General features: G+C 38.6%; 5 protein-coding genes and 1 non-coding gene across 8 annotated transcripts; 3 read left to right on the top strand and 3 right to left on the bottom strand.

The window, feature by feature from the left end:
* Positions 1-125: 125 nt before the first annotated feature.
* LOC116296468 (monocarboxylate transporter 10) lies at positions 126-8,605 on the top strand. Of its 2 annotated transcripts, none has more exons than XM_031704488.2 (7): positions 126-263; positions 1,035-1,297; positions 1,479-2,053; positions 2,745-3,114; positions 3,972-5,033; positions 7,414-7,509; positions 8,507-8,605. In XM_031704488.2, the coding sequence occupies exons 2-5, from the start codon at positions 1,102-1,104 to the stop codon at positions 4,319-4,321; spliced, it is 1,491 nt and encodes a 496-aa protein (XP_031560348.2). In that variant the 5' UTR covers positions 126-263; positions 1,035-1,101; the 3' UTR covers positions 4,322-5,033; positions 7,414-7,509; positions 8,507-8,605. The 2 variants fall into 2 exon arrangements, with proteins under 2 accessions (XP_031560348.2, XP_031560349.2); XM_031704489.2 differs by having other exon boundaries at positions 132-314.
* LOC116296469 (uncharacterized) lies at positions 4,334-6,184 on the bottom strand. Its single transcript, XM_031704490.1, has 3 exons — positions 6,106-6,184; positions 5,775-5,851; positions 4,334-4,812 (listed from the first exon to the last, which is right to left on the bottom strand). Exons 2-3 carry the CDS (start codon positions 5,848-5,850, stop codon positions 4,445-4,447), a joined length of 444 nt encoding a protein of 147 aa, XP_031560350.1. The 5' UTR covers position 5,851; positions 6,106-6,184; the 3' UTR covers positions 4,334-4,444.
* Positions 7,431-11,300, top strand: LOC148906479 (uncharacterized). The gene is made up of 2 exons (XM_089038042.1): positions 7,431-7,509; positions 9,821-11,300. The coding sequence occupies exons 1-2, from the start codon at positions 7,431-7,433 to the stop codon at positions 10,438-10,440; spliced, it is 699 nt and encodes a 232-aa protein (XP_088894168.1). The 3' UTR covers positions 10,441-11,300.
* Positions 11,301-13,064: 1,764 nt separating this feature from the next.
* On the bottom strand, positions 13,065-13,137 carry Trnav-uac (transfer RNA valine (anticodon UAC)). The gene has a single exon. It is a non-coding gene; the product is annotated as a tRNA-Val (tRNA).
* A 65-nt stretch (positions 13,138-13,202) lies between these two features.
* On the top strand, positions 13,203-16,075 carry LOC148906478 (uncharacterized). 2 transcript variants are annotated; one of them, XM_089038292.1, is made up of 4 exons: positions 13,203-13,499; positions 13,700-13,893; positions 14,022-14,185; positions 14,377-16,075. In XM_089038292.1, the coding sequence occupies exons 1-4, from the start codon at positions 13,484-13,486 to the stop codon at positions 15,557-15,559; spliced, it is 1,557 nt and encodes a 518-aa protein (XP_088894418.1). In that variant the 5' UTR covers positions 13,203-13,483; the 3' UTR covers positions 15,560-16,075. The 2 variants fall into 2 exon arrangements, with proteins under 2 accessions (XP_088894418.1, XP_088894417.1); XM_089038291.1 differs by having other exon boundaries at positions 13,203-13,893.
* LOC148906477 (uncharacterized) lies at positions 15,603-18,030 on the bottom strand. The gene is made up of 3 exons (XM_089038293.1): positions 17,740-18,030; positions 17,304-17,529; positions 15,603-17,221 (listed from the first exon to the last, which is right to left on the bottom strand). The coding sequence occupies exons 2-3, from the start codon at positions 17,527-17,529 to the stop codon at positions 15,885-15,887; spliced, it is 1,563 nt and encodes a 520-aa protein (XP_088894419.1). The 5' UTR covers positions 17,740-18,030; the 3' UTR covers positions 15,603-15,884.
* Between the last annotated feature and the right edge of the window lie 5,906 nt (positions 18,031-23,936).

The raw sequence follows: 23,936 nt of genomic DNA, 5'->3' as shown, positions 1-23,936 counted from the left end.
GAAACCAATACAAGCAAATATTGGTAAGGTACTTCATGGAGTTGTGTTTTTAAAATTGTGTCTAATGTTTGATAGGGTGATACATAAATATTTAAACTACATGAAGTGTTATGCTTAGGTCCTGTGTCGCCGAATCAAAAAGTAACAAGTTTTCAATTCAAATGCTGTTGAACTTCGACCAAGATTGAACAAAATCATTAAGAAAGTCAAGAAAGATAATAATGACAAGAAACAGCTAGACTTATCAGCACTTTTTATCATAGGTAAGTCAAATAAAGTCTGCTACATCAAAAAAGGCCAAAAATATTTCTCAGGTAAGTTAGAAAAAAAACTCTTGTATTTTATGGTATTTAAGAACTTTCTAGTCATTGTAGTTCTGACCGGTAGTTCTAGAAGAACGAGTGAAAAATTGGTTTGATGGTTTGAACTAACCCCCAACTATTTTGTACTCTACAACTGTAGGAGTACAAAATAGTGTTTAGCGCTAGAGCGCAAACAATTAATCCGTGAAACACTAATTACTAAATAGTACAAAATAGTGCTAATTAAACAATAGAAAACAATGGAACTTGCATGAAATTGTGCTATTCTTCGTTTGCAATAGACGTCATAGCTGCCATGTTGGAAGAATTTGACAAAAGATTTTTAAATGAATTCTTTTGTTATATTATCCTCCAACATGGCAGACATCCCTTTTGTTATTGTGCTCTCTTGGGATTGATTGCAAACCAAGAATTTACAATTACTAAAGTTTCACGGTTATATTGTTTGCACTCTATTGTTTGCACTCTAGTATGGTTTTTCAAGATTTAATGGCATAACTAAGAATGGTAGAAAAACCAACCTTCTCTTTCAAGGTCCTAGTGACGGGCCTGTATATTCTTGTCGTACATAAACTTGGTTCCAAATTGATATGTTGGAAGTATGCCTGAGTTTCAAATAATTATATTGGGGGGAGCAGTGGGGGTGGAAAATCAAGAGATTAATACCCTCCAAATAGTCTCCGCAATTTTTTTCTTCTTTTGTTATGACAGATTATATGAGGAGAATTATGTGAGTCAGACTTATAACTTACCTAGTTATATCATTCTATAACATTTGATGGCTGATGGCGCAGACTCAGAAGAAGCCTCGCACCAAGATCAAGAGGAGATAGCCTATGCTGAGGGAGGTTGGGGATGGGTGGTCTGTGCTGCAGCATTCATGGTTGCGTTTGTAGTTTTTGGGATCCACTCTTCTTTTGGTGTTATTTACTCAAATCTTGTAGAGGAAATGAAGTTGGATGAAGCTGAAACAGGTAGAGATATGTACAGAATGATAGATATCTTTCAAAATGAATTACAAAACCATATTTTTTATTTAAAAAGATTTTTAGACAGACCATCGGGCAACTGTAGTTCATTCATAACTGTCATCGATATTTGGCATACTTTTTTATGAATGTAGAGTATAATATTTTTTTATTACATTTATTTCAGCATGGATAGGCTCATTGGCAGGCAGCCTCAACTTCCTTGGGGGACCTGCTGCAAGCTTTCTCTGTAACCGTTATGGCTGTCGCCCTGTTGCTTTCATTGGTGGCTTTCTAGCAATCCTTGGTCTCTTCTTGACCTCTTTTGTACAAAAAACAGCTAAAATGTATGTCACATATGGACTGCTATGGGGGGTAGGTTCAAGTTTTTGTTTCATACCCTCCGTGGTGGTGTTAGGCCAATATTTTCATCGCCGTTTTCCTCTAGCTAATGGTATTGCGTCTTCTGGTTCAGGCATTGGGGGACTCTTGGCAGCACCATTTATCAATTTTATACTTTCCACTTTAGGATGGCAAAATTCAATGAGAATATTAGTGTGTTTTGCAGTGCTACTGTTGCTTTCTTCTTTGTTTTATCGACCAGTCAAAAGACAAGTCAATTTGAGGGCAGTTTCTAATGAAAGATTAAATGAGGCAACTAGTTTGGCTTTGCCTTCTGTTTGGAGATGCAAGTCTTATATAGTTCTCGTTGTTGCAGTGGCATTGTTCCAGTTTTGTTACCCTGTTCAATTCATGCATTTAGTAAGTACCACATATTTTTTCTCTTTAGCGCATTCTTTAACATGGTAGATTCAGGAGAGGGTCATTGCATCCCTATCCATCCCACTATCATTTTATCAACTTCACCCATCTAACTTTTAGTCCATCCATTTATTAAATCTATCCATTCTTCCATCCATCCAACCATATTGTATCTATTCCATTTCCATCCATCTGTCCATCCACCAATCCATGTTTGCTCCCCCACCCAGACTTGTACCCAGTTATCACTTGTGGAGGCTTTTCAGAAGGAGAGAGAAAAAGCTTCACTTTTCTCTTCCTTACTTCTCTTGATGCACCGTGAACTCACTAAATCCTTCCCATTAATCACAGCGTGAGATCAATAAGACAAGAGAAGTGACTGCGTACGAGTTTGTTGCACACCCGCTCGCTCGCTTAGCCTCCCATCGCTTGCCAGCCAATCCATCCATCCATCCCTCCCTCCCTCCCTCCCTCCCTCCCTCTCTCTCCCTCCCTCCCTCCCTCCCTCTCCCTCCATCCATCCCTCCCTCCCTCCATCCATCCATCCACCCATCCATCCATCCCTCCCCTCCCTCCCTCCCTCCCTCCATCCATCCATCCATCCATCCATCTTATTATATATTCATACACTCATATCTTTGTTTAATACTGACAATAAACATCACCCAAATATTACCTGTCATTTCCACAGGTTCAGTTTTCCAAGACTAAAGGTATTCCCCAATCCCGTGGATCATGGCTTCTGGGAATTCTATCCATCACTGCAACAGCCAGCAAGATTATTTTTGGGAAGGTTTCTGAGCTACAGTGCATCAATAGACTCTATCTATTCCAGCTTGCAATCTTCGCAATGGGTCTAGCAGTAGCCTTGTGTCCTCTTGCTACTAGTTATGCTGGAGTCCTTTGCTTTTCTATCGTTTATGGCTTGTTTGATGGTTGTTTTGTAGGACAGTTGAATGTTGTGGTGTCTGATATTGTCGGGCATGAGAGGTTATCGCAAGCTGCTGGGAATATGTATGGGTCTATTGCTGTGCCTATGAGTTTAGGGCCTCCTGTTGCAGGTGAGTGATGCCTTCACCTTTTTATGGAACAACCAAAGGGCATTGCTATTTCAAATATTGGACCTCTGGACTGATCTAATTCAGGGCATGGCTAATTCACAGCTAGAGAGAACCCTGAAACAACCTCTGGGCTGATCAAAGTCAGGGCACGGCTAACTCACAGATCAAACCCTGAAACAACCTCTGGACTGATCTAAGTCAGGGCACGGCTAACTCACAGATGGCCTAAAAACAACTTCTGGGCTGGCGAAGTCAGGGCATGGCTAACTCACAGATAGAACCCTGAAACAACCTCTGTGCTGATCTAAGTCAGGGAACGGCTAACTCACAGATTGAACCCTGAAACAACCTCAGTGTGCTTATCTAAGTCAAGGCACTGCTTACTCCAAGTTTGAATTGAAAATTATCGAGTTGGGTTTTGAGGAGGGGGAAAGCAGAGAAGCCGTAGAAATACCCCTGAATCGAGGGAGAGACATAACAAACTCTAGTCTCTAAAGAGGTGAGAGGCAAGTACACTACCGGTACGCCATTCTTGAAGAAATAGAAAACGTGCGCGCGTGCTGTGTGCAGTTATAAAGCACGCAGATGTTGGTGCAAGTGTGAAGAAGTGCTAGGAGAAGCACGACGCTTAGCGGAAACTTCTCGAGTGATCTGCCAATCCCCAAGTGCTTTATACCTCCACACAGCACAGCAAGTTTTTTATTTCTTTTATAAATTACAAATTACAAGAATAACGAAACTGAAGTACGCGAGCGTGCTGTGGGCTCTCATAAAGAGAGATTTTATTAAGATGGTTTCGTTTTTCTCTGACGTGGCCACAAATTAAATTTACTCTTATTTATTGTTGTTTTTTTCAGCCTGGTTGTACAAGGCATTTGATTCTTACGATGGAGCATTCTTCGTAGCAGGAGGAGCTGCAATACTGACTTCTCTGATTCTTTTCTTAATTCCGTTTTTGTCACGTAAAGAAAGGCTACAAAATGTCACTAGACGCGAAACATTACCTATCGGAACGAGACTGGTTAGTGACGTAAAATCACAAAGTGAAACTCACTCGAGGTATTTAAAGAGTGGTGCCAAGATAAGGACGATAACCCTCAAAGAAACAAGAAACGGTACAGAAAATCACGAAGCAGTTAATCGGAGATTTGATGATTTATCGTTGATTGCAAACGCTGATTTATCAGAGAGGGAGACTGTACTATAGGCAAGGCTTGAGTACGGGAACAAAAATATCCATTTTATTATATTTTAAATTTTAACAAACAAATCCCAGTTAAACTGAGAAAATTTAAGTTCGCGATACTGGAGAGCAGTGTTTTGCCTTGTTTCAACCATGGTGTGGATGTGCAGGAATGCCGGGTGGACCGGGTGGTCCAGGGGGACCTGGAGGTCCAGGGTATCCAATACTTCCTGGGCATCCTGGGCGTCCTTGACATCCCGGTGCGCCATGATATCCTGGTAATCCTGGTGGTCCCGGAGGGCCTGGAGGCAACCGACGACCCGGTAAACCCGGGGGACCGGGTGGTCCACAATTACCTGGCATACCACATGGTCCTTGGGGTCCTGGGGCTCCCTTGTATCCGTGGGGTCCTTGTTGTCCAGGGGGTCCAATGATTGGTGGTAGATATGGCGCTGGTGGGGGAGGCGGTGGTGGTGGTGGATGATGATGGTGACAACATTGTCGTTTACTGCCACCTTAAATAAATAACCAATAATATAAAATTAAATTAAAGTCGCTTATTACTAAGTACTTTTGTGTTTGAATGGTTAGCTTATTGAGGAAAATGGGATGAAGACCTCCCTGGCTTAATGGAGCTATGTTAATGGGGATCACCATACTCCCCTACTTCCCTGTGGATGAGTTGAATTTACACTTCCGATTGACGTCGGAGATGTATCCCTCATAGTCTGACAAGGTAAGACTTGGCGGTTTATGGTAAGAAAGAAAGGAAATCGTAAACAAAAATTAATTCCTGGTACACCAAAAAAGTTGTTAAATTCGGACCTGCTGGCTACGGCTCTCTGACCAAAGCTTGTACCATTTCTTCAAACAAAAAATATTTGTGCAATTACGCCAATGAGAGCACTGCAAACACGTAATGTTTTTATAAATAAATAAATTAAGTATGTAATCAAAACCCGGATTGTTTTGATTCGAACCAACAGGTGAGAAATGGCAAAACGGATCAACTCTATTTGTTAATAACCTCATAATTTCAAATTCAATCAACAAAGGTTAAATTCAGTTAAATTTGGAAGAAAAAAAACGACATACGGATAAATTGCTCTTAAATGGCTTTCGCATCGTTTTTGGCGGCCAATCACAAAGTGATTTTTCAAGCCATTTTAGTGTCACATAAATGCGTGCGTTTAATTTTCCATATTATAATATAATATAAACTCTAGAAAAGTTTATTTTTATCATTATTAAGTATTTTTTACGTAGCAAAAGAAAATTATAAAGAAATATAAGGTAAAATAATTACGTCTTATTTTGTGGAGTTCTTTAGAGAAGGTTATCATTTTTTACGCAGGAAAAAAACGCTTAGTAAAGAATAAGTTTAATTTTAGGAATCATTTTTTCTTGGAGTTCTTTTTAGAGAATTAAGGTTATACTTCGAGAAAAACAAGATTGAGACTGGCATTAGTTGACTTACCTTTGTGATCAACAGACTTCCCGTGCACTGCTACAACAACCACGACAAAAGTGGCGATAAGTAGTTGGAAATTCATTCTGAATGAAAACATTAAATTAAGAGTTAAAATCTGACTTTCTCCATGATCAATTGAGGCGGATAGCGTTAGGAGTCGGGAGTCTTAGCAGCAATTTTCAAAAAAAATTCGCCTATTAAGTAAAGGTGACTGACGTTTCCAGAAGAAAAAAAAGGAAAATAGTAAAAACCAAAAAAGAACTATTTAAAAAAACTTATAAAAAGTGATGAGAGAGAAATTAATTTTGAAATAAGAAAAATTAAGCTGCGTACTTACCTCAGTGCTCGCGTGCTCCTCTCCAAAGGCGACACCAATAAATGACTCAAAATTTATAGGTTAAAGGTATGTATTTTTAGATTGGAGTGCTATGAGTTGATTAAAACATGTCAAAACAAATTTACGATACAATGACTGCATCTAAATTGATTAAATAAGAATACCGGTTTGACCTGTAAAACTGATTTGGACTCCTGCAAAACAAGTTATTCCAGTTCAGTTGCAAGGCCTGGACATTAGGGGGGACCAAATTGTCGTATAATGTCATTGTGCGATTGCAGTTTGGCTAGAGATGTCGTTTGGCTATTTTTAAAAGTAGGGGGAGGGGCCGGACCCTTGGTACTCGGCCTGTATTTATTGGTATTTCAAACATTGGTAGCTGGTTCTTACAAAAGCTTTCATTTTTCCTATGAGAATAAATGAGAAAAATTCCAATATTCCTTACAATACTCTTAAAAAGCAATATAGTTTTAATCCAGTTCAGGATGTTTTAAATGTATAATGGGGAAAACTGCTGACGTCGCTTTTTTCTGAAAGTTTGGGAGCCCTGTGTTTCGGTAGCTTGTCTTCGTCTGTGACAGTTGAAGAACGTGTGGTAAACGTTTTGCAAAAATACATCTTTTTTCTCTTCTTAATCAAGGTAAAAGTCTCATAAATGAATACAAAGGTAGAATATATGTAAATTTGTGAATATCTTGTTGGATTTCGCCTCGAAAGAGTATTGCGTTCAGGCACAATTAACACATTTCTAATAACTAAGAAGTTCATCTTTCTTGTTTTCCTTTTTGGGGGGCAAATATTTGCAATTGCTTTATGCGAGTGTCCGTACCTAAGCTTGCAGTTTATCTAAATACAAAGTCAAGCAAGCATGCACGGTCCGTCATGTGCTATCAACCAGAGAGTATTCTATTGCTTGGTACCAATCAGCTGAATGAATCTCACTAGCCTACAATGACAGGCAAACACTGCCAATCATGTGCTATCAACCAGAGAGTATTCTATTGCTTGGTATCAATCAGCTGAATGAATCTTATGAATCTCATTACCAGCCTACAATGACAGGCAAACACTGCCCGTCATGTGCTATCAACCAGAGAGTATTCTATTGCTTGGTATCAATCAGCTGAATGAATCTCATGAATCTCATTACCAGCCTACAATGACAGGCAAACACTGTCCAACATATAAGTATTATATATCAATCAAAGTGTATTCTTAAATTTTCATATCAAGAATTAGGTATATTATACCTAATTCTTGATATGAAAATTTAAGAATTACACTATATATTGATATCAACTCTTGCAGATACACAGAAGAACACAATGGCAGGATTAGAAGAAAGAGATGAGGAACGTTTGCTAGAGGAAGAATATGAGGAAGAAATAGAACGCTATGCCTTAGGTATTTTTCTCCAAAGCAACATCCAGTAAAGTTGGGGTGGGGGGTGGGGGGGCGGAGGAGGCAAACTTAATATTTTCCCTTTTCCATTCTCTTAAATGCCCTTTTTTCTGCTAAGGCAGAGCAGCTTAATTTTATATTTTGACAAATAAAAGAATTGTCTCCTAAGAGTTTGGAATTGAGAAACATTACTCCCTTAGAATAAGGGCCTATTTGATTAAAAGTAGAGTAAAATAAAATAGAATTATACTGCCTTTATACCAAAAAGTTTTTGTTTAATGTGTTATTCTCTGCTTTGCCAAGGGAGTTTTTCTATGGGTTTTTCCCCTCTCTCCATGAAATTAACATGTGAGTGGACATGTGAGTTACATGTTAGTTAACATGGATTTGATTAAGCCGAACAAAAAAAAGTGTATTTCCTGTTGCATGAGAAAAATAATTGGGGTCAGTAGGTCAGATTTTTTTTACTGATACAACAGTGGAAATGAGCTTACTGGGAGCCCTGTGGTGCATTTGGGTATGAAAAAAATATTAGGGTCGGCAAAAATTGACAAGAAAATTAGGGTCAGTCGCACAACAGGAAACACACTTATTTTTTTGTTTGGCATTATATGGTTGTATAGAATATTTAAGAAAGGTAATTTATCCATCTACCATTGATTAATTGATTTTAGAAAACTCATTAATAATTCATGAAGAAAACACAATAGAAATCATGACTATGAAGGAGGATTTATATCTGATATAGATTCGTCTTCATTTGCATAAACTTTAACTTGGATTTTCTCTATCAAACTTGGTTCATTTCGTAAAGTATTCTGTACAATATGAGAACATACATCATGAGTTTTCTAAGCCGTTTAATAAACTCGCAGATCGTGTCTTATCGGGTCTAAAACCACTCGGCTGTGCCTACATAATTCATTAATCATTAGACTATTACTTAATAATATTATACATCTGGATAGTTGATTATAATTTGTTTCCTCTACATTCGCAGAAAGTATCCAAGATTGATTCTTTGAGCCCTGGAATGATAGCGACCTCATCCTAGTGGTTGAACAAAAAAAAATACATGTTCATCGTTTGATTCTGACAATTGCCTCGCCTGTGTTTAAACAAATGTTAAATGGAGATTTTGTTGAAAAGCATTTGAAAGAGATTCCCCTTCCTGGGAAAATTGCCTATCAATTTATACGGTTTCTTAGACAGATTTATCCTCAGTATCAAGATGATCTTAATGGTAGGTATCAACTTCATAACACATTAGAGGGGGGGGGGGGGGTACTATGATGCTATGATGGGGCTGCCATCATGAAGCCTAAAGGAATTGGCCAGTGAAAAATAAAAACCTGTTCAATATAAATTTACAATAACAATATATAACTCATTAGAGTTATACCGTAAATCCTCTATTTAGCCCCCCGGGGGGCTTACTTATTTCAGGCACGTTTGAGGGAGGGCTTATTGGAGAGGGGGGGCTTAATTGAGAGGGGGGGCTTATTGATTTAGTTGAAACGCAGTATGTAATATGATTGTAACTCAAGATTAAATGGAAGCATTACTATTGACCGTCTCGCATAATCTGTAGTGATGTACATAGCATTTTTATTATTTGATTCACCTGTGTTAGTCTCTCAAGTATAATTTGTGATTCTTGTGAATAGCAAAACTAAAACACAGTAACATTAACAAAGCAAGCTAAAAAGAAATGTACTGAACAACCAAGACTTTAATGAATCACCTTTAATCAGTACACGTGATTCTTTAGTTGTGAAAGGGGGAGAGGGGCTAAAGAGAGAGGGGGGGGGGGGGGTTAACAAATTTCTTGCTTTAAAAAGGGGGGCTTATTAGAGAGGGGGGGCAAAATAGAGGATTTACGGTAATAAATTATGGAAGCCATAATTTCAAGAGGAAAAGTGACACTTCAGTTTTGCAAATTTTCTTGATTCTGTTTGGCTAACATTTTTTCTTAGATCAGCTGGAACTCTCCTTTATTCTTATTATTTTCTTCTTTCTTTCATCCATATATATATATATATATATATATATTATTCCTTTTTTATTTTCCTTCTCTTGTTTTCATTATTCCTGTTTTTCTTTTCTTCCCTTATTTCTTTCTTGTCTTTCTTTTTCTCATTGCCTTCCCTTGCTTTCTTCTTTTTCTTTTCCATCTCTCTCTTTCGTTTATCTTTATCCCTCTCGGTTCCCTCTTTCATTTAGAAGCACCACTGACATCCAACTACAAGCCATAAAACTAGACCTGTGGATTTTAAATGAAACAGTTTTCCATCCTGTCATTTTTTGTCAGAGTAAAACTGTGACTTCCTGTATAAGCTTGCCGATGAGTACCAAGTCGAGAACCTAAAGGATTCTTGCCTACAGGTGATACAAACAGTCAAGATAGCTAAAGACAATGTATTTCATGTACTTAACGTCTCGAAACTCTTCAAAAATGATGAGGTTTACAAAAAATGTACCAAAGCTTCCCGAGAAATGTCTGTCAAAGACATTGTGTACTTGAACAAGTACCAGGAGCTAGAGAGGGATGATATGCTTGCACTTATGGCCGACAAGGCCAAAAACCTAGAAAACTGTATTCGGAAGGTGCTACCAGAGTTTGTTGGTGTTCTGGACCTCGCGCTGTGGTTTTGGCTAGAGAAAGGAGAAGACAGCCACCCTCCAACCCGATGCCCTGCACATTATCTCCATGGAAAAGCAGCCAAAGGGGCCAGCATCAAGGAAAGGATTACTTGCAAAGCGTGCGCAATGATGTACAAACAAATGAAAGTTAAATTGATGAATGAAGACTGGTATGAGGGGATTGGGTACTACTCATACAGCGATAGTGGAGTTTATTTTAATGACGTCATTAGCTCGTTAAAGGAAATATATAATCTCTTGCATAGTGACGTCACGAGGAGCACTCAATAACTCAATACTAACCCAGTGTTAGTTATTATGAATGGGTGTTGAACATTTAAATCAGTTGATCGATGGTTGAGATTATTTGATGACGTCATCAGCTCGTTAAAGGAAATGTATAATCTCTTGCATAGTGACGTCACGAGGAGCACTCAATAACTCAATACTAACCCAGTGTTAGTTATTATGAATGGGTGTTGAACATTTAAATCAGTTGATCGATGGTTGAGATTATTTGGTGACGTCATCAGATCGCTAAAGGAAATGTACGATCTCTTACGCCGTGGCATCACGAGTACCATTCAATAACTTCATCCGGTGATATGAGCATGCATGTATACATGTTTCAGTTAATTAATGGTTAAGATTACTTTGATAACGTCATCAGAGGAAATGTACGATCTCTTACACCGTGGCATCACCAGTACCATTCAATTACTCCATCCGGTGATATGAGCATGCATGCATACATGTTTCAGTTAATTAATGGTTAAGATTACTTTGATAACTCCATCCGGCGATATGAACATGTAAAAATATATTTCAGTTAATATAAATGGCTGAGATTATTTGATGACGTCATCTGATCGTTAAAGGAAATGTATACAATCGCTTGCACCATGGCTTCACTAGTACCGTTCATTAGTTCTATACATTGAACTATCTTTGGAATGTATATACATTTTAGTTAGATTATGTTGGATTTCACTTTGGTGAGGTCATCAGCTCATTTACGAAAATGCTCACTTTTTATAGTGACGTCACAAGGGCCGATTATTAACCTTACTTGATTTGAGCATGAATTTAGATTTCGCTGATATACATTCGTATTAGTGGTTACTTTTATAATGTCACCATCATTACGTCACTTTACGTCATTTTATTTTAAAAAGATGAAAAAGTGAAAAATGACTGTTTAGTTAGCTCTAGTTCATAAAAACAAACAAACAAAAAAAAAGGGTTTAGAGTTTACTATTATGCGTACAATGCGTACAAAGGACTCCGCCAAAGAAAGCTTATTTTAAAAATTAAATCAACAGAGGGCGTCCCTTTGAAGAGTGTGAAGGAGTGCGGAGTGGCGAGTTTTACAAAGATCACAACCCTAAAAAGGACACCAAAATAAGCTCATTTTAAAAATCACATCAACAGAGGGCGTCCCTCTGGAGCGTGTGAATTGATTTTCGAAGGAAAATTTCAGTCCATCCCATTAATTCCATTCGTTTTTCACCATCTAGTTGTGCGAAGTATCAAATATAAACATGAAAACACAAAGTGTCGATCAGAATATCGTATATTGAACCACGAAGTTACTGGTTCCCTGGTTGTTATCGAATCAAAACATGCTATACTAATCATTTGCAATGCATGTTCATCGCCCGTCCTTTTGAAGTATGTCAACAAGTGAATGCTAACCGTCCTTTTGAAGCGTGTGAAATAGTTCATGCTAACCGTCCTTTTGAAGCGTGTGAACTAGTTCATGCTAACCGTCCTTTTGAAGCGTGTGAACTAGTTCATGCTAACCGTCCTTTTGAAGCATGTGAACTAGTTCATGCTAACCGTCCTTTTGAAGCGTATAAACTAGTTCATGCTAACCGTCCTTTTGAAGCGTGTGAACTAGTTCATGCTAACCGTCCTTTTGAAGCGTATGAACTAGTTCATGCTAACCGTCCTTTTGAAGCGTGTGAACTAGTTCATGTTAACCGTCCTTTTGAAGCGTGTGAACTAGTTCATGCTAACCGTCCTTTTAAAGCGTGATAACTAGTTCATGCTAACCGTCCTTCCCTGAAGCGTGTGAACTAGTTCATGCTAACCGTCCTTTTGAAGCGTGTGAACTAGTTCATGCTAACCGTCCTTCCCTGAAGCGTGTGAACTAGTTCATGCTAACCGTCCTTTTGAAGCGTGTGAACTAGTTCATGCTAACCGTCCTTTTGAAGCGTGTGAACTAGTTCATGCTAACCGTCCTTCCCTGAAGCGTGTGAACTAGTTCATGCTAACCGTCCTTCTGAAGCGTGTGAACTAGTTCATGCTAACCGTCCTTTTGAAGCGTGTGAACTAGTTCATGCTCACCGTCCTTTTGAAGCGTGTAAACTAGTTCTTGCTCACCGTCCTTTTGATGCGTGGGAACTAGTTTATGCTAACCGTTCTTTTGATGCGTGTGAACTAGTTCATGCTAACCGTCCTTTTGAAGCGTTTAAACTAGTTTTTGCTAACCGTCCTTTTGAAGCGTGTGAACTAGTTCTTGCTCACCGTCCTTTTGAAGCGTGTGAATGAGTTCATGCTAACCGTCCTTTTGAAGCGTGTGAACTAGTTCATGCTAACCGTTCTTTTGAAGCGTGTGAACTAGTTCATGCTAACCGTCCTTTTGAAGCGTGTGAACTAGTTCATGCACCGTCCTTTTGAAGCGTGTGAACTAGTTCATGCTAACCGTCCTTTTAAAGCGTATGAACCCGCACAACAGACCGACGCTCTTACCAACTGAGCTAGCAGGGTGGCGGTAATAACACAATAAGAAGTACCAAAAAATTCATGATAGAATAAATTGGTTTGTGTTATTGCATGTTTAAGAATGAGCTCGTTAAATAGGATTGCATCACCTTGTACATGTTGGTCAAGAAAAAAAATTAATATTCTTATGGTTCCTCTGGGGCTCGAACCCAGGATCTTCTGCGTGTAAAGCAGACGTGATGACCACTACACTAAGGAACCACTATTACAATCATTATTGAGGTGCATATTACAATGTGGGTTGGCAATAGCAAAGTATACTGAATAGGCCCTTTGCAGCTAGTGGTCACGTGCTTGGATACCGCTTAGCAACACAAAACTGGAGAGCAAGCCTTCCAGTAAACAAAAGTTGTAATAGGTCAAGCACGCGTGGTTTTATACGATAGTTTCATCGTTCAAAACGCTTAATCCTTTTGCCCTATCTACAAACACAGTAAGATAATCTTAAATTCTCTCCTTTGGACTCGATTTTTGGTTCGAAGTAACGATATTCTTCGCGTTATCGCGAAAAAATTGTCACCGCCGGCCCGCTCGACGGCTGAAAAACATGGCGACTTCGCAAGGTATGTACTTCAAAACTCTCCTTTTTTTTGGTTTCTTTTCAATTATTGGACTTCTAAAATCTCTAAAATAACAGTTTAGATTGTGAATGGTGATCGATTGTAATTGGACGGCATTTTAATGGACGATTTGTTTATTTTTTGTGAGAGTGATTCCACGTCTAAAGTCAAGACTAACCCATGTTTACATATATTCGCTGTAGATGTTAGAACTCCCGACGAGCCATCACATACCAAGAAAAATTCTTCGTACCATTGTTGTGTTCCCTTGTGTAACGGAGATTCTCGATATCATCCTGATTTAAAGTTTCACCGCTTACCAGGCCGTGCAAGGGATGAGCAATTGAAAAAGGAATGGCTGGTGAAGATACGAAGAGATGTGGGCCCACACTTCAAGGTATATAGGAATCTAACAATATCAATGCACAATACGAATTGCCTGTGGATCTTTAAAAAACTGTAATGAAGATAAAAATAGTTGAATACAGTTACATTGTTATTAAAAGGACATTTGATTTATAATAGGTTAACAAAAGTACCAGAGTGTGCTCAAAACACTTCACTGAGGAAGATTACAATCCTCCCACTGATTCTGGACGTCAGTTGCTAAAAAGAGAAGCTGTACCATCAATCTTTGACTGGTCAACCAAATCCAAAGCAAGAAGAAAGATAATTCGACAAGTAGATAGGTAATGAATATCACATATTTCTACTTCAATACATTTCATTTAGACTTGACTGATGGAATTGTACTTGATGTTTATTTTGGTTTAAACCAAAATAATTTTATAATTTTAATAATTTAGTCTTTTATAATTTTTTATTTAGTGTGAACTGAGTGTGAACTGAGTGTCATCATAATTTCAAAACCTTTTTACAGAGACACTCAGACAGATGAAAGTGATGACAATGAAGATAATAGTCCCAGCACTTCTACAACCTTCAGCATGGATGACCTACAAGCACAAGTCCAGTCACTCAGAGCACAGTTCCAAGATGCACAAAAGCAACTTGAACAAAGTAGAAATGAAACTGCAGCTGCCCTCACTGAAATAAAAAGGGTTAAAGTTGAAGCTGCAAAAGAAATTGAGGACATTAAGAGGCAAGCTGCAGAACAATTAGCACTTAATAAATTTGGGCTTGAGAGATTTGGCACAGACAATGAGATCATAAGATTTTATACAGGTTTCCCATCCTATTTACATATTCAGTTCTTTTTTAAGTTTTTGCAGCCATGTGCTGCACAAATGACATATTGTTATGCCTCTGGAGAAAGAGAAAGTAGACCAGACTCAAGAAATATGCTTCTTGTGGATGAATTGTTTATGTTTTGTGTACGCCTCAAACTAGGTCTATTCGGACAGGATTTAGCTCATAGGTTCCGAATACATAAATCGTCAGTTTGCAGGAAATTGATCACATGGACTAATTTTTTGTATTTTCTTCTTGGTAGTCAAGTGATCTGGCCTTCAAGGCAAGATGTTGATAGGTTTATGCCAGAAGGTTTTAAAAAGCTTTATGCAAGCACACGTGTCATTTTAGATTGTACAGAGATTTTTGTTCAAACACCTACCTCCCTACTACTTCAGTCGCAGCTTTATTCTAGTTATAAGAGTAATACTACACTCAAGGGTTTGATAGGCATTACCCCTAATGGAGCTATTAGCTTCGTTTCTAGCCTTTACACAGGGGGGATTAGTGATAAGGAAATCACAAGGTGCAGCGGCATTCTAGATTTGTTAGAACCTGGTGATTCAGTCATGGCAGACAAAGGGTTTGACATTGAAGATTTACTTAGGGAGAAGCGGGTAGAGTTAAATATTCCTCCGTTTCTTGAAAGTCAGGAACAATTCTCTGCCGCAGATGTTCAAAAAACAAAGACACTAGCAAGTCTTAGAATTCATGTCGAGAGGGCAATAAGAAGAGTCAAAGAGTACCACTTTTTTGATTCAGATGTGCCATTGTCCACTTTAGGTTCAGTCAATCAGTTATATACTGTAGCCTGCCTCCTTACAAATTTTCAAGGCCCACTTATTTTATCCAATGGTAATAATGAGGCATAGTGTCTGTAAGAAGTTGGTGAATGTATGATTAATGTGGCTTACATAACCCATTAGATAATCTTTAATGCAGGTTGGTTTATCATGTGTCTTGGATTGCTTTTTGTAACTATTTCAATTTGTTTGTAAATGAAAACTCAAAAAAAAAAACTAATGAACAAACACAAAATCTAAATAGCACAAATAAATATAATACTAATATGATATAAATATAATAAAAAATAAATTAAGATTATGAATTGATTTGTCATTAATAAAAATAATATAATATTTGTTATCATAAGAAATCTGGCCATGGTTTGAGAACAACAACAAAAATCTTAGTGTATTAATGTAAATAGTAATTGAAGAAAAAACTATCAACTTTGTCCTTTGCTTGCTGGAAAAACACTGAATCAAAATTAATTCTAGAGCAAACAAACAAATTTTCGTCAATGTAACTGAAAAAATCACACCATTCTAATCCTGTGAGTCCAAGCTGGCACTGGATCTGGTAATAATAAATGTCTGTTGTTTTCAGTTTGTACTGGTTAGTGTTCTGGTCCTTGGTGAGATACCTCACATTGTCAAATGATGTTTCCCCCTCTTTAACGACCTTTATTTCTAACAAGCCAAAGGGATTCTGACCATTATTTACGGCATCAAGGTCATAAACTTTCCTGTCTGGGCTACAACCTAGCCATGGGCACTTTGGGTGGACAATCAGCCCAGATGGGAAGAGGTTTACTCTTCCACCCTTTGCATCGCTAGCATAGACCATGGCAGCATGTGGTTCAAGTTCAATGCCTCTTCTCATTGCTGCAGTTTGTACAAATCTGGTGGGGTTTAGCTGATTGACAAGGGTGTCAAAATGTGACACCCGGCGAGCGACAATGCCAAATTTGCTTGCTGTTACCCTTTTTTTTCTGAGCAGGTGCCATACATCACTCTGACTTTGAGTGACTGTTTGCTGCTGCACTCTCAGTGATGACTCTGTTGTCACAGACAATGTTCCAAATATAGATTGTTGACGACTGTCAAGACAGATTGACACATTGTTATTAAATCTGTCCTCTGCACTTGAGAGGGGAAGCTCTGGGAAAGAAGTGCAAGTAAAATCATTTATGATGTAGTCAGTTGACATCTTTTGTTGATATGACAGGACACAGCCTTTTGGGACATTTCCAAACTTGCTCTGTACAAATGGGATATTGCCAAGTTGATCTTGATTGGGCAGAATGGTTGTAAAGAGAGGATAAGGTGGTTGGAAGCCATTAAAGTGCTCTTTTGTGAGGGTAGGATACTGGGTAGATGGGGAATACAAATTACTCTTGATATATCTACTGTACGAAGCGCCAAGTTGGGGTTTTTTCACTAGCACGTCTTGTATTTCTTTTTGTGCGATTTTGGATCCTCTAGGTATGCTCCAACGCTGCTTCATGCTGGTACATGTTAGCTCATCAGGCAATGTCCGATGTCCCAGTTGCTTAAGAAGGGCTAAATAGTAAAGAAGCCCGATCACATGATGGCAGTATCCACCTGCCCCGGCTACACATGAGCACAGCCCAGACAGCAATGTCAAATTGTTGTTCTGGACTGACACCTCTAAAATGTGCGGTGGTTCAGACTTCCTCATTGAGCGGTAACACTTGCATTTAACTCTCACGCACTGGTCGGTATATATCACTAAAAAATTGGAAAAATTAGTGTGAATTGTCTGCCATTCATATCATAATGAAATAGAAAAAACATTTTGGCTATCAAGTACCTTTAACGTCATGTAAATAGCCTGGTTCCGCCATAAATTTGTACGCTTTCGAAGTGCTTGTGCAGCCAGACTTCTCTGTAGCGTAGCTCCCTACATCATCGAAGGTGAGGGAAGGAAAGATAGAGATGTCTTGAGTTTCTACTTCATCTAAAACAAAAATAAATATAAAAATATCAGTACGAAGAATTTTTCTTGGTATGTGATGGCTCGTCGGGAGTTCTAACATCTACAGGAATCTACAGCGAATATATGTAAACATGGGTTAGTCTTGACTTTAGACGTGGAATCACTCTCACAAAAAATAAACAAATCGTCCATTAAAATGCCGTCCAATTACAATCGATCACCATTCACAATCTAAACTGTTATTTTAGAGATTTTAGAAGTCCAATAATTGAAAAGAAACCAAAAAAAAGGAGAGTTTTGAAGTACATACCTTGCGAAGTCGCCATGTTTTTCAGCCGTCGAGCGGGCCGGCGGTGACAATTTTTTCGCGATAACGCGAAGAATATCGTTACTTCGAACCAAAAATCGAGTCCAAAGGAGAGAATTTAAGATTATCTTACTGTGTTTGTAGATAGGGCAAAAGGATTAAGCGTTTTGAACGATGAAACTATCGTATAAAACCACGCGTGCTTGACCTATTACAACTTTTGTTTACTGGAAGGCTTGCTCTCCAGTTTTGTGTTGCTAAGCGGTATCCAAGCACGTGACCACTAGCTGCAAAGGGCCTATTAACTTCTCTTGTTATATCAACCAATATGGAGGCTGTTTTATTGTTATTTATATCTCGAGCGATTTTGAGTCACGGGTTGCACCTCAAGAAGAACTGGCCGGAATGAACCAAATCAACTTGGGCATTTCAGACCACGTGTTATTCTCTTGAGAGCAAAGTTCTGTGTTTGACTTTTATCCATATTCCGCATATATTTTCTCATGAACATTTGTTAAACAAAGAAATGATACTCTAGGGAATGACACGCGGTCTGGAATGGGAAAAAACAGTGGATTAGATCTATTCAAATGACAATATTCACGTCTCGTGTGGATTAATTTTACCAGCTTCTCGCTGAAAACTGGAAAAGTGATTCATGAGGTTCATTCAGGCCCCGTCCACACGTATCCGCAAATTTTTGTAGCCGCAATTTTTTTTTAATGGATACGGATTGCGTCCACACGTGTCCGGAAATGTTTGTGTCCGTATCCTCAAATTTTACGAAAACGGATACGTGTGGACGGTGAAAACGATTCGAATACGCTGCGTGTGGACGCAAACATTTTCGTATCCGCAAAAAATAATTTGCGGATACAAAAATTTCCGCGGATACGTGTGGACGGGGCCTCAGCTGATTGATACCAAACGATTGAATCGGCTCTGGTGGATAAAACATGGCGGACACTATTTCGACATCCTACTGAAGACATTCACCTGATTGAATGTCTAATGTGGAAACATTTTCAAAGATAGCCGTCTTTATTGGAATTGTTACTCACATTGGTGTAAAGTTTTTGGAATATTTGCCATGTTACTAGAGGTTTGTGTTATCGTTGTTTTCTTGTTCATGTTCAAACTAAGTGCGAGTTCATTGATTAAATCATAGTAGAATGTTAATACCTTTAGATTAACGATCACCTTAACATTTGCATCGATTTTGTTTTACAATGCAAAATTGCCAAAGGTAGAATTACATTATTCATCATTTTCTCTATAATTTATAAATTGATTATTAATCTAATTTATTTTGACAAGTACGAAAAAATACCGGTAATAGGTTGCTATCAATAGACGTCACTTCCGGTAATAGCTCTTTTTTGATGGCTTGTAGAATCCTGGAGATTGTTTTGATCTCTTGTTTTCTGGTTTGATGTCGTGAAAATAGTCAAATACAATAGTTTGAGGACTTATTTTGATATGTTTTGACTAAGCATCCGCTAGTTGCCCCCCAGTCAACCGCTTGTTTTCCCCCCAGTCAACTCCAAAAAGTCACGTGATTGATAGTTAGCAATTCTTGTCGCAAATTGACGCTTGCGCACTATAAATTAATAAATTATAAATTAATTCGAATCATGCAAATGTTTGTCGAACCACGCAATAGAATATAACATTGACCCTCATGATTGTCCAAACGCATTATAGATTGTCAATGATTATGCTAATAGCACTAATGAATTTTCACTTTTGGGTAAATGATTGTCCATAAATGCTATGTTTGTCATTTGGTGTTATTGAAGTTGAATTTCGCGCACAAGAAAATACAATCCGCGCATATGAATGTACAAACGCACTATTGATTGTCCATTGATGCCTATGAATGTACACGCATATTCAATTGTCGTTATTGAAAGTTGATCCGCGCTAATGATGCTACTTGTGGTGTTGATGAAAGTACATTACACGTTATTGATACAACTATTGGCACAAATGAATGTACATTTTCTGTTAATGAACAGCAAAAGGTGTATTAAGTTTAGCAGATCTTGAAGATCATACAAAAAAAATTACAAAATATTCCTATTACTACGCATGTTTTATTAGCAGTGCAATAGCAGCCATGGTCTTTCAATCAGCAGCCTAGTCGACATCGCCAGGCTTTCTCTATCAAAGTCCCAAAACATTATATTAGTTATACGAATGAATTAATATTAGAGTCAGTATCAACTCTCGACCAAATCGTTTGAAAACGACGAATAACATAATATTAGAGCATGTATTTCAGTGGTTTCTGCTTTTGACCAGATCGTTTACCCAATCCCTTGGGGAGGGGTAGGTGTTAGTAATGGCGTACAAGTGGCTTGCGGGTTGATACTTTTGATGCTCGTAAAACTATAGCTTTTTTACGAATAAAGCAAAACAAATTACAACATTCATGCCAATTTTACTTGCTCTTTTAGAATTTTGCAGTTTTAACCTTAAATTCCAAAATTGTGGAAGTTCAGGTTCTGGATTAACTCCTTGGATCGGACTTTTCTTAGGTGGAGTGTGGGATCGAGAAATTTTTTTCCTTTGGTATTTCAAGTTGAAATTAAAGTTAAAAGTCTGACATTACTCGAACAATCGCTTTAACGCAGTTATTTTTAGATATTAATGAAAAATATGGCTTTCATGAAAAGGAAACGGTTAAGGGTACTCAGTGAAAATCTATGGATTTATTCCACTTATTTTGCCATTTCTTTTTATCTTTATCAAGCAGGAAATAAAAAGAAAACGTTCCTGCAAATTCCCTAACTTGTGGCCTTGCCAGATCACATGCTAAAACAGGAAGAGAGCGATCGTACACAGCCAGTACCATAGATAACACAATTGATAGTAAAAAGGAAGTCTCAATTTCAAAGGAATGAATGTTCATTGATCACCGCATCAATGCTATCGAAGTGAAAACAGAAAAACGTGAGTAGTGATTTTTATGTGTTCAAAAAACATATATGTATGTGTTTATACACTCTTTAATTTAGGTATGGTCTACCTGTGGTGCGACAAAGGTCCAAATACCACAGGAAGCCCAACCCTATTTATTCAATAGACCCCTTCACAGTTCCCTGCGCCATCTTGAAAGATAGCCGGGACTTTGAATCGAAGCGAGATGAACGGTGACCTTGCAATGATAGAGACCATTTTTTAAAACACCATGAACAATTATTCACATGTCCTTATCATTGCAAGCTCACCGTTCGTCTCGCTTCGATTCAACGGCCCGGGTACCTTTCAAGATGGCGCAGGGAACTGTGAAGGGGACTATTGTTCTGATGCAACTTTTTAAGCAGCTCATCACTTAATAATGATTCTAGCTTTTATGCCTTTGGACTGGCCTTTTACTTTTGTTCAAATAAAGGAATATGTGGGGTTTTTTTCTCTTGCATAGAGTTCCCATCCAGAGAAAGGAACTTTCGTGCTCCTGAACAAATCCTAAACCATATTAGCCCATTAACTTTCTTTTTATCTATCACAATCGGTACAATTGGGCGCCATTTTCCCCCTTCTGACGCTAACAAATTGTGCATGTTTATTTCGCGCTGACTGGCTAATTGCCTCTCACGGACTTAGCTAGTATCATCACTATCGATCATCACAATCGTAAATCTAAAGCAGGTCAAGGGAAACTCCACAATGAGGTTAAAGGATAATCCTAAATCAGGTGCAGGAATATAAATCGGGTAAGGGATGACTCCTAAATCAGGTTAAGCGATTTGGGAGAATCCCTTAAACTGAACTCGGAGTTTCCCTTCACCTGATTCAGGAGTATCCCTTACCTGATTTTGGATTATCTCTTATCTGATTTAGGAGCATCCCTTAACTTGATTTAGAAGCATCCCTTAACTTGATTTTGGAGCATCCCTTTAACTGATTTCGGAGTTTCCCTTAACCTAATTTAGGATATATGTTACAGAAAATGTATTGACTCATCAAACAGTGCTCAAAATTATACTAGCAGTCTGTTCATATTTTTGCGCGACGTCGCATCAAATATGCACGGGCTCAATGCTAACAATTTTTGAGTTTTGTCATGCTGGCCTAGTTACAAAAAAATCATCCAGTAAGAATTTCATCTAAGTTAAAGATGCATTTGCAGCCTCTTCCGATCAGCCTTAAGTATAATATGTGCGCTCTTTCCACTGTTTATCCCCAAAATTCAAAATTTTTAAATGTGAAAATAGAAAGTAAAATGCTAAAATTATCCAGATTCTTGCTACCGTGATGATCACTCTATCTATGGTTGTCCCTGTGACGTCTCTTCGATGACAATACGCGAGTACGCGTTCCATCCAGTATCGGCATCAGCGTCTCCAAAACCCCCACAATTACCCACCCAGAATCCAACGCGTACTTGACCCTTGACTGCAATGTTATCGCAGTATCCCTCGATGTGGCGATGACGGTGAAGATCTTGACTGATACTCATGTATATAACCCCTTCTATTGTTGCTGGTCCGCTGCACTCTGCGCCATTGAATGTGAAGTACCATCTCTTGCAACAGCCTGTACAGCCCGTAATGCGTAGTGTTCCGTCAAAGAATACACGAAGTGACGTGTCGGCTTTATTCTTGTTAAAGATACATTCCTAAGAGAGAAAAAAACAACTCCAGTTTTGACTTGTCTGCATGCCGTATGCTGTTTTTGAGTGTTAGCCTTCATTCTTTGTAGAATGTTCACGTGTTGCAGTGAAGGTCCGTATGATTTCAAAGTGTTTTTATTGTTGCAGTTGTGCATTATTCATTATTTTACCGTAACCTCCTCCGCAGCTAGCTTAACTGCTTTTGGCGGGGTTGCTTTCCTGTTCCTAGGGCCGGGCTACCTGTGGTATGGAGACACTATATTGTGACCGCGGGATACTGATCCCTTTATCACACAGAAACTCCAAGCGCCTAAGAATTGGAAAGGAGATGCAGGCGGAGGAGGCTAATTTTTACCGTTGGTATTTGGGAATATTTTGACGCTAAAATGAGGTTAGTACTGAATTACTGAAACTGTTATCATGAGGCAAAGCGGTACAACGTAAAAGTTTATATATATCGCATATACAATAACATAACTGGTTAATACCTTATCAAGCCATTGTCTTTATCGTCTTCTTTGCTCCACGTACATTGCTTCCGGTTGACACCAGGACAATCAGATCCCTTGGGTCCAGGGTCTCCACGGTCACCTTTAGGTCCGGTCTCTCCCTTGGCATCTCGTCCGTGGTGGCCTGGTACTCCAGGCATACCATTGTTACCAGGGACACCGTTGTTACCTGGTAAGCCTTGAGGGCCTGGAGGACCCCGGGGACAATTCTTCAAAGACAAAATCGATGTGATATCAATTAATTTTCTTTCTTTCTTTCTTTCTTTCTTTCTTCTTTCTTTTTTTTTTTTTTTTTTCTTTTCTTTTTTTCTTCTTTTTTAGCCAACCAAATTTTTTGGCAATATTTAACAGACACCCATAATAAAGATATGTTTTCTGTATTTTAATGACAGCACGTTTATTAGCGCCGTCCTCTTCATTCTCGTACCCAAAGCCTTACTCAGCTTTCTAACGAAAAAACTTTTTTTTTTGGTTAGAAGGATCTGGTTACAAGAATGCGTTTTCTCAGGAAGTGCTACTGCGGTTTTGGAAAGATTGTGTCTAGATGGAATACTCGCACTCCTGGTGATTGACTAGATGGAATACTCGCAGTCCAGGTGATTAACTAGATGGAATACTCGCCAGTCCAGGTGATTGACTAAATGGAATACTCGCAGTCCAGGTGATTGACTAGATGGGATACTCGCAGTCCAGGTGATTGACTAGATGGAATACTCGTAGTCCAGGTGATTGACTAAATGGAATACTCGCAGTCCAGGTGATTGACTAAATGGAATACTCGCAGTCCAGGTGATTGACTAGATGGAATACTCGTAGTCCAGGTGATTGACTAAATGGAATACTCGCAGTCCTAGATGGAATACTCGTAGTCCAGGTGTGATTGACTCAATGGATACTCGCGGTCCAGGTGAGTGTATAAATGGAATACTCGGAAGTCCAGGTGATTGAGTGATCCATGGGATCCTCTCGTCAATCAGCGGATGCGAGTTTGTCCCATTAGTCAATCACCGGACTCGAGTCTTCATTCGCCACAAACACCTTCGAAGATATCCAAAACCGCAGTATTAAGAATT

The sequence above is a fragment of the Actinia tenebrosa genome, unplaced genomic scaffold (genome assembly GCF_029948245.1).
Source record: "Actinia tenebrosa isolate PJP-AT-01 unplaced genomic scaffold, QUT_ActTen_1.0 PGA_scaffold5__44_contigs__length_20552954, whole genome shotgun sequence".
NCBI classification, from domain to species: Eukaryota; Metazoa; Cnidaria; class Anthozoa; order Actiniaria; family Actiniidae; genus Actinia; species Actinia tenebrosa.
This window is presented reverse-complemented; position numbering and strand designations above follow the sequence as displayed.

What these genes read in the sequence shown, in the direction of transcription:
- LOC116296468 (XM_031704488.2), top strand. Translation starts at nt 1,102, where the DNA reads ATGGCTGATGGCGCAGACTCAGAAGAAGCCTCGCACCAAGATCAAGAG. An exon ending in CTGTTCAATTCATGCATTTA is followed by an intron (nt 2,054 to 2,744) that starts GTAAGTACCACA and finishes TCATTTCCACAG; the next exon opens with GTTCAGTTTTCCAAGACTAA. An exon ending in TTTAGGGCCTCCTGTTGCAG is followed by an intron (nt 3,115 to 3,971) that starts GTGAGTGATGCC and finishes TGTTTTTTTCAG; the next exon opens with CCTGGTTGTACAAGGCATTT.
- LOC116296469 (XM_031704490.1), bottom strand. Translation starts at nt 5,850, where the DNA reads ATGAATTTCCAACTACTTATCGCCACTTTTGTCGTGGTTGTTGTAGCA. An exon ending in GAAGTCTGTTGATCACAAAG is followed by an intron (nt 4,813 to 5,774) that starts GTAAGTCAACTA and finishes TATTTATTTAAG; the next exon opens with GTGGCAGTAAACGACAATGT.
- LOC148906477 (XM_089038293.1), bottom strand. Translation starts at nt 17,529, where the DNA reads ATGTTAGAACTCCCGACGAGCCATCACATACCAAGAAAAATTCTTCGT. An exon ending in CTATTTACATGACGTTAAAG is followed by an intron (nt 17,222 to 17,303) that starts GTACTTGATAGC and finishes CCAATTTTTTAG; the next exon opens with TGATATATACCGACCAGTGC.
- LOC148906478 (XM_089038291.1), top strand. Translation starts at nt 13,618, where the DNA reads ATGGACGATTTGTTTATTTTTTGTGAGAGTGATTCCACGTCTAAAGTC. An exon ending in ATGTGGGCCCACACTTCAAG is followed by an intron (nt 13,894 to 14,021) that starts GTATATAGGAAT and finishes GATTTATAATAG; the next exon opens with GTTAACAAAAGTACCAGAGT. An exon ending in ATAATTCGACAAGTAGATAG is followed by an intron (nt 14,186 to 14,376) that starts GTAATGAATATC and finishes ACCTTTTTACAG; the next exon opens with AGACACTCAGACAGATGAAA.
- LOC148906479 (XM_089038042.1), top strand. Translation starts at nt 7,431, where the DNA reads ATGGCAGGATTAGAAGAAAGAGATGAGGAACGTTTGCTAGAGGAAGAA. An exon ending in AATAGAACGCTATGCCTTAG is followed by an intron (nt 7,510 to 9,820) that starts GTATTTTTCTCC and finishes TTTTGTCAGAGT; the next exon opens with AAAACTGTGACTTCCTGTAT.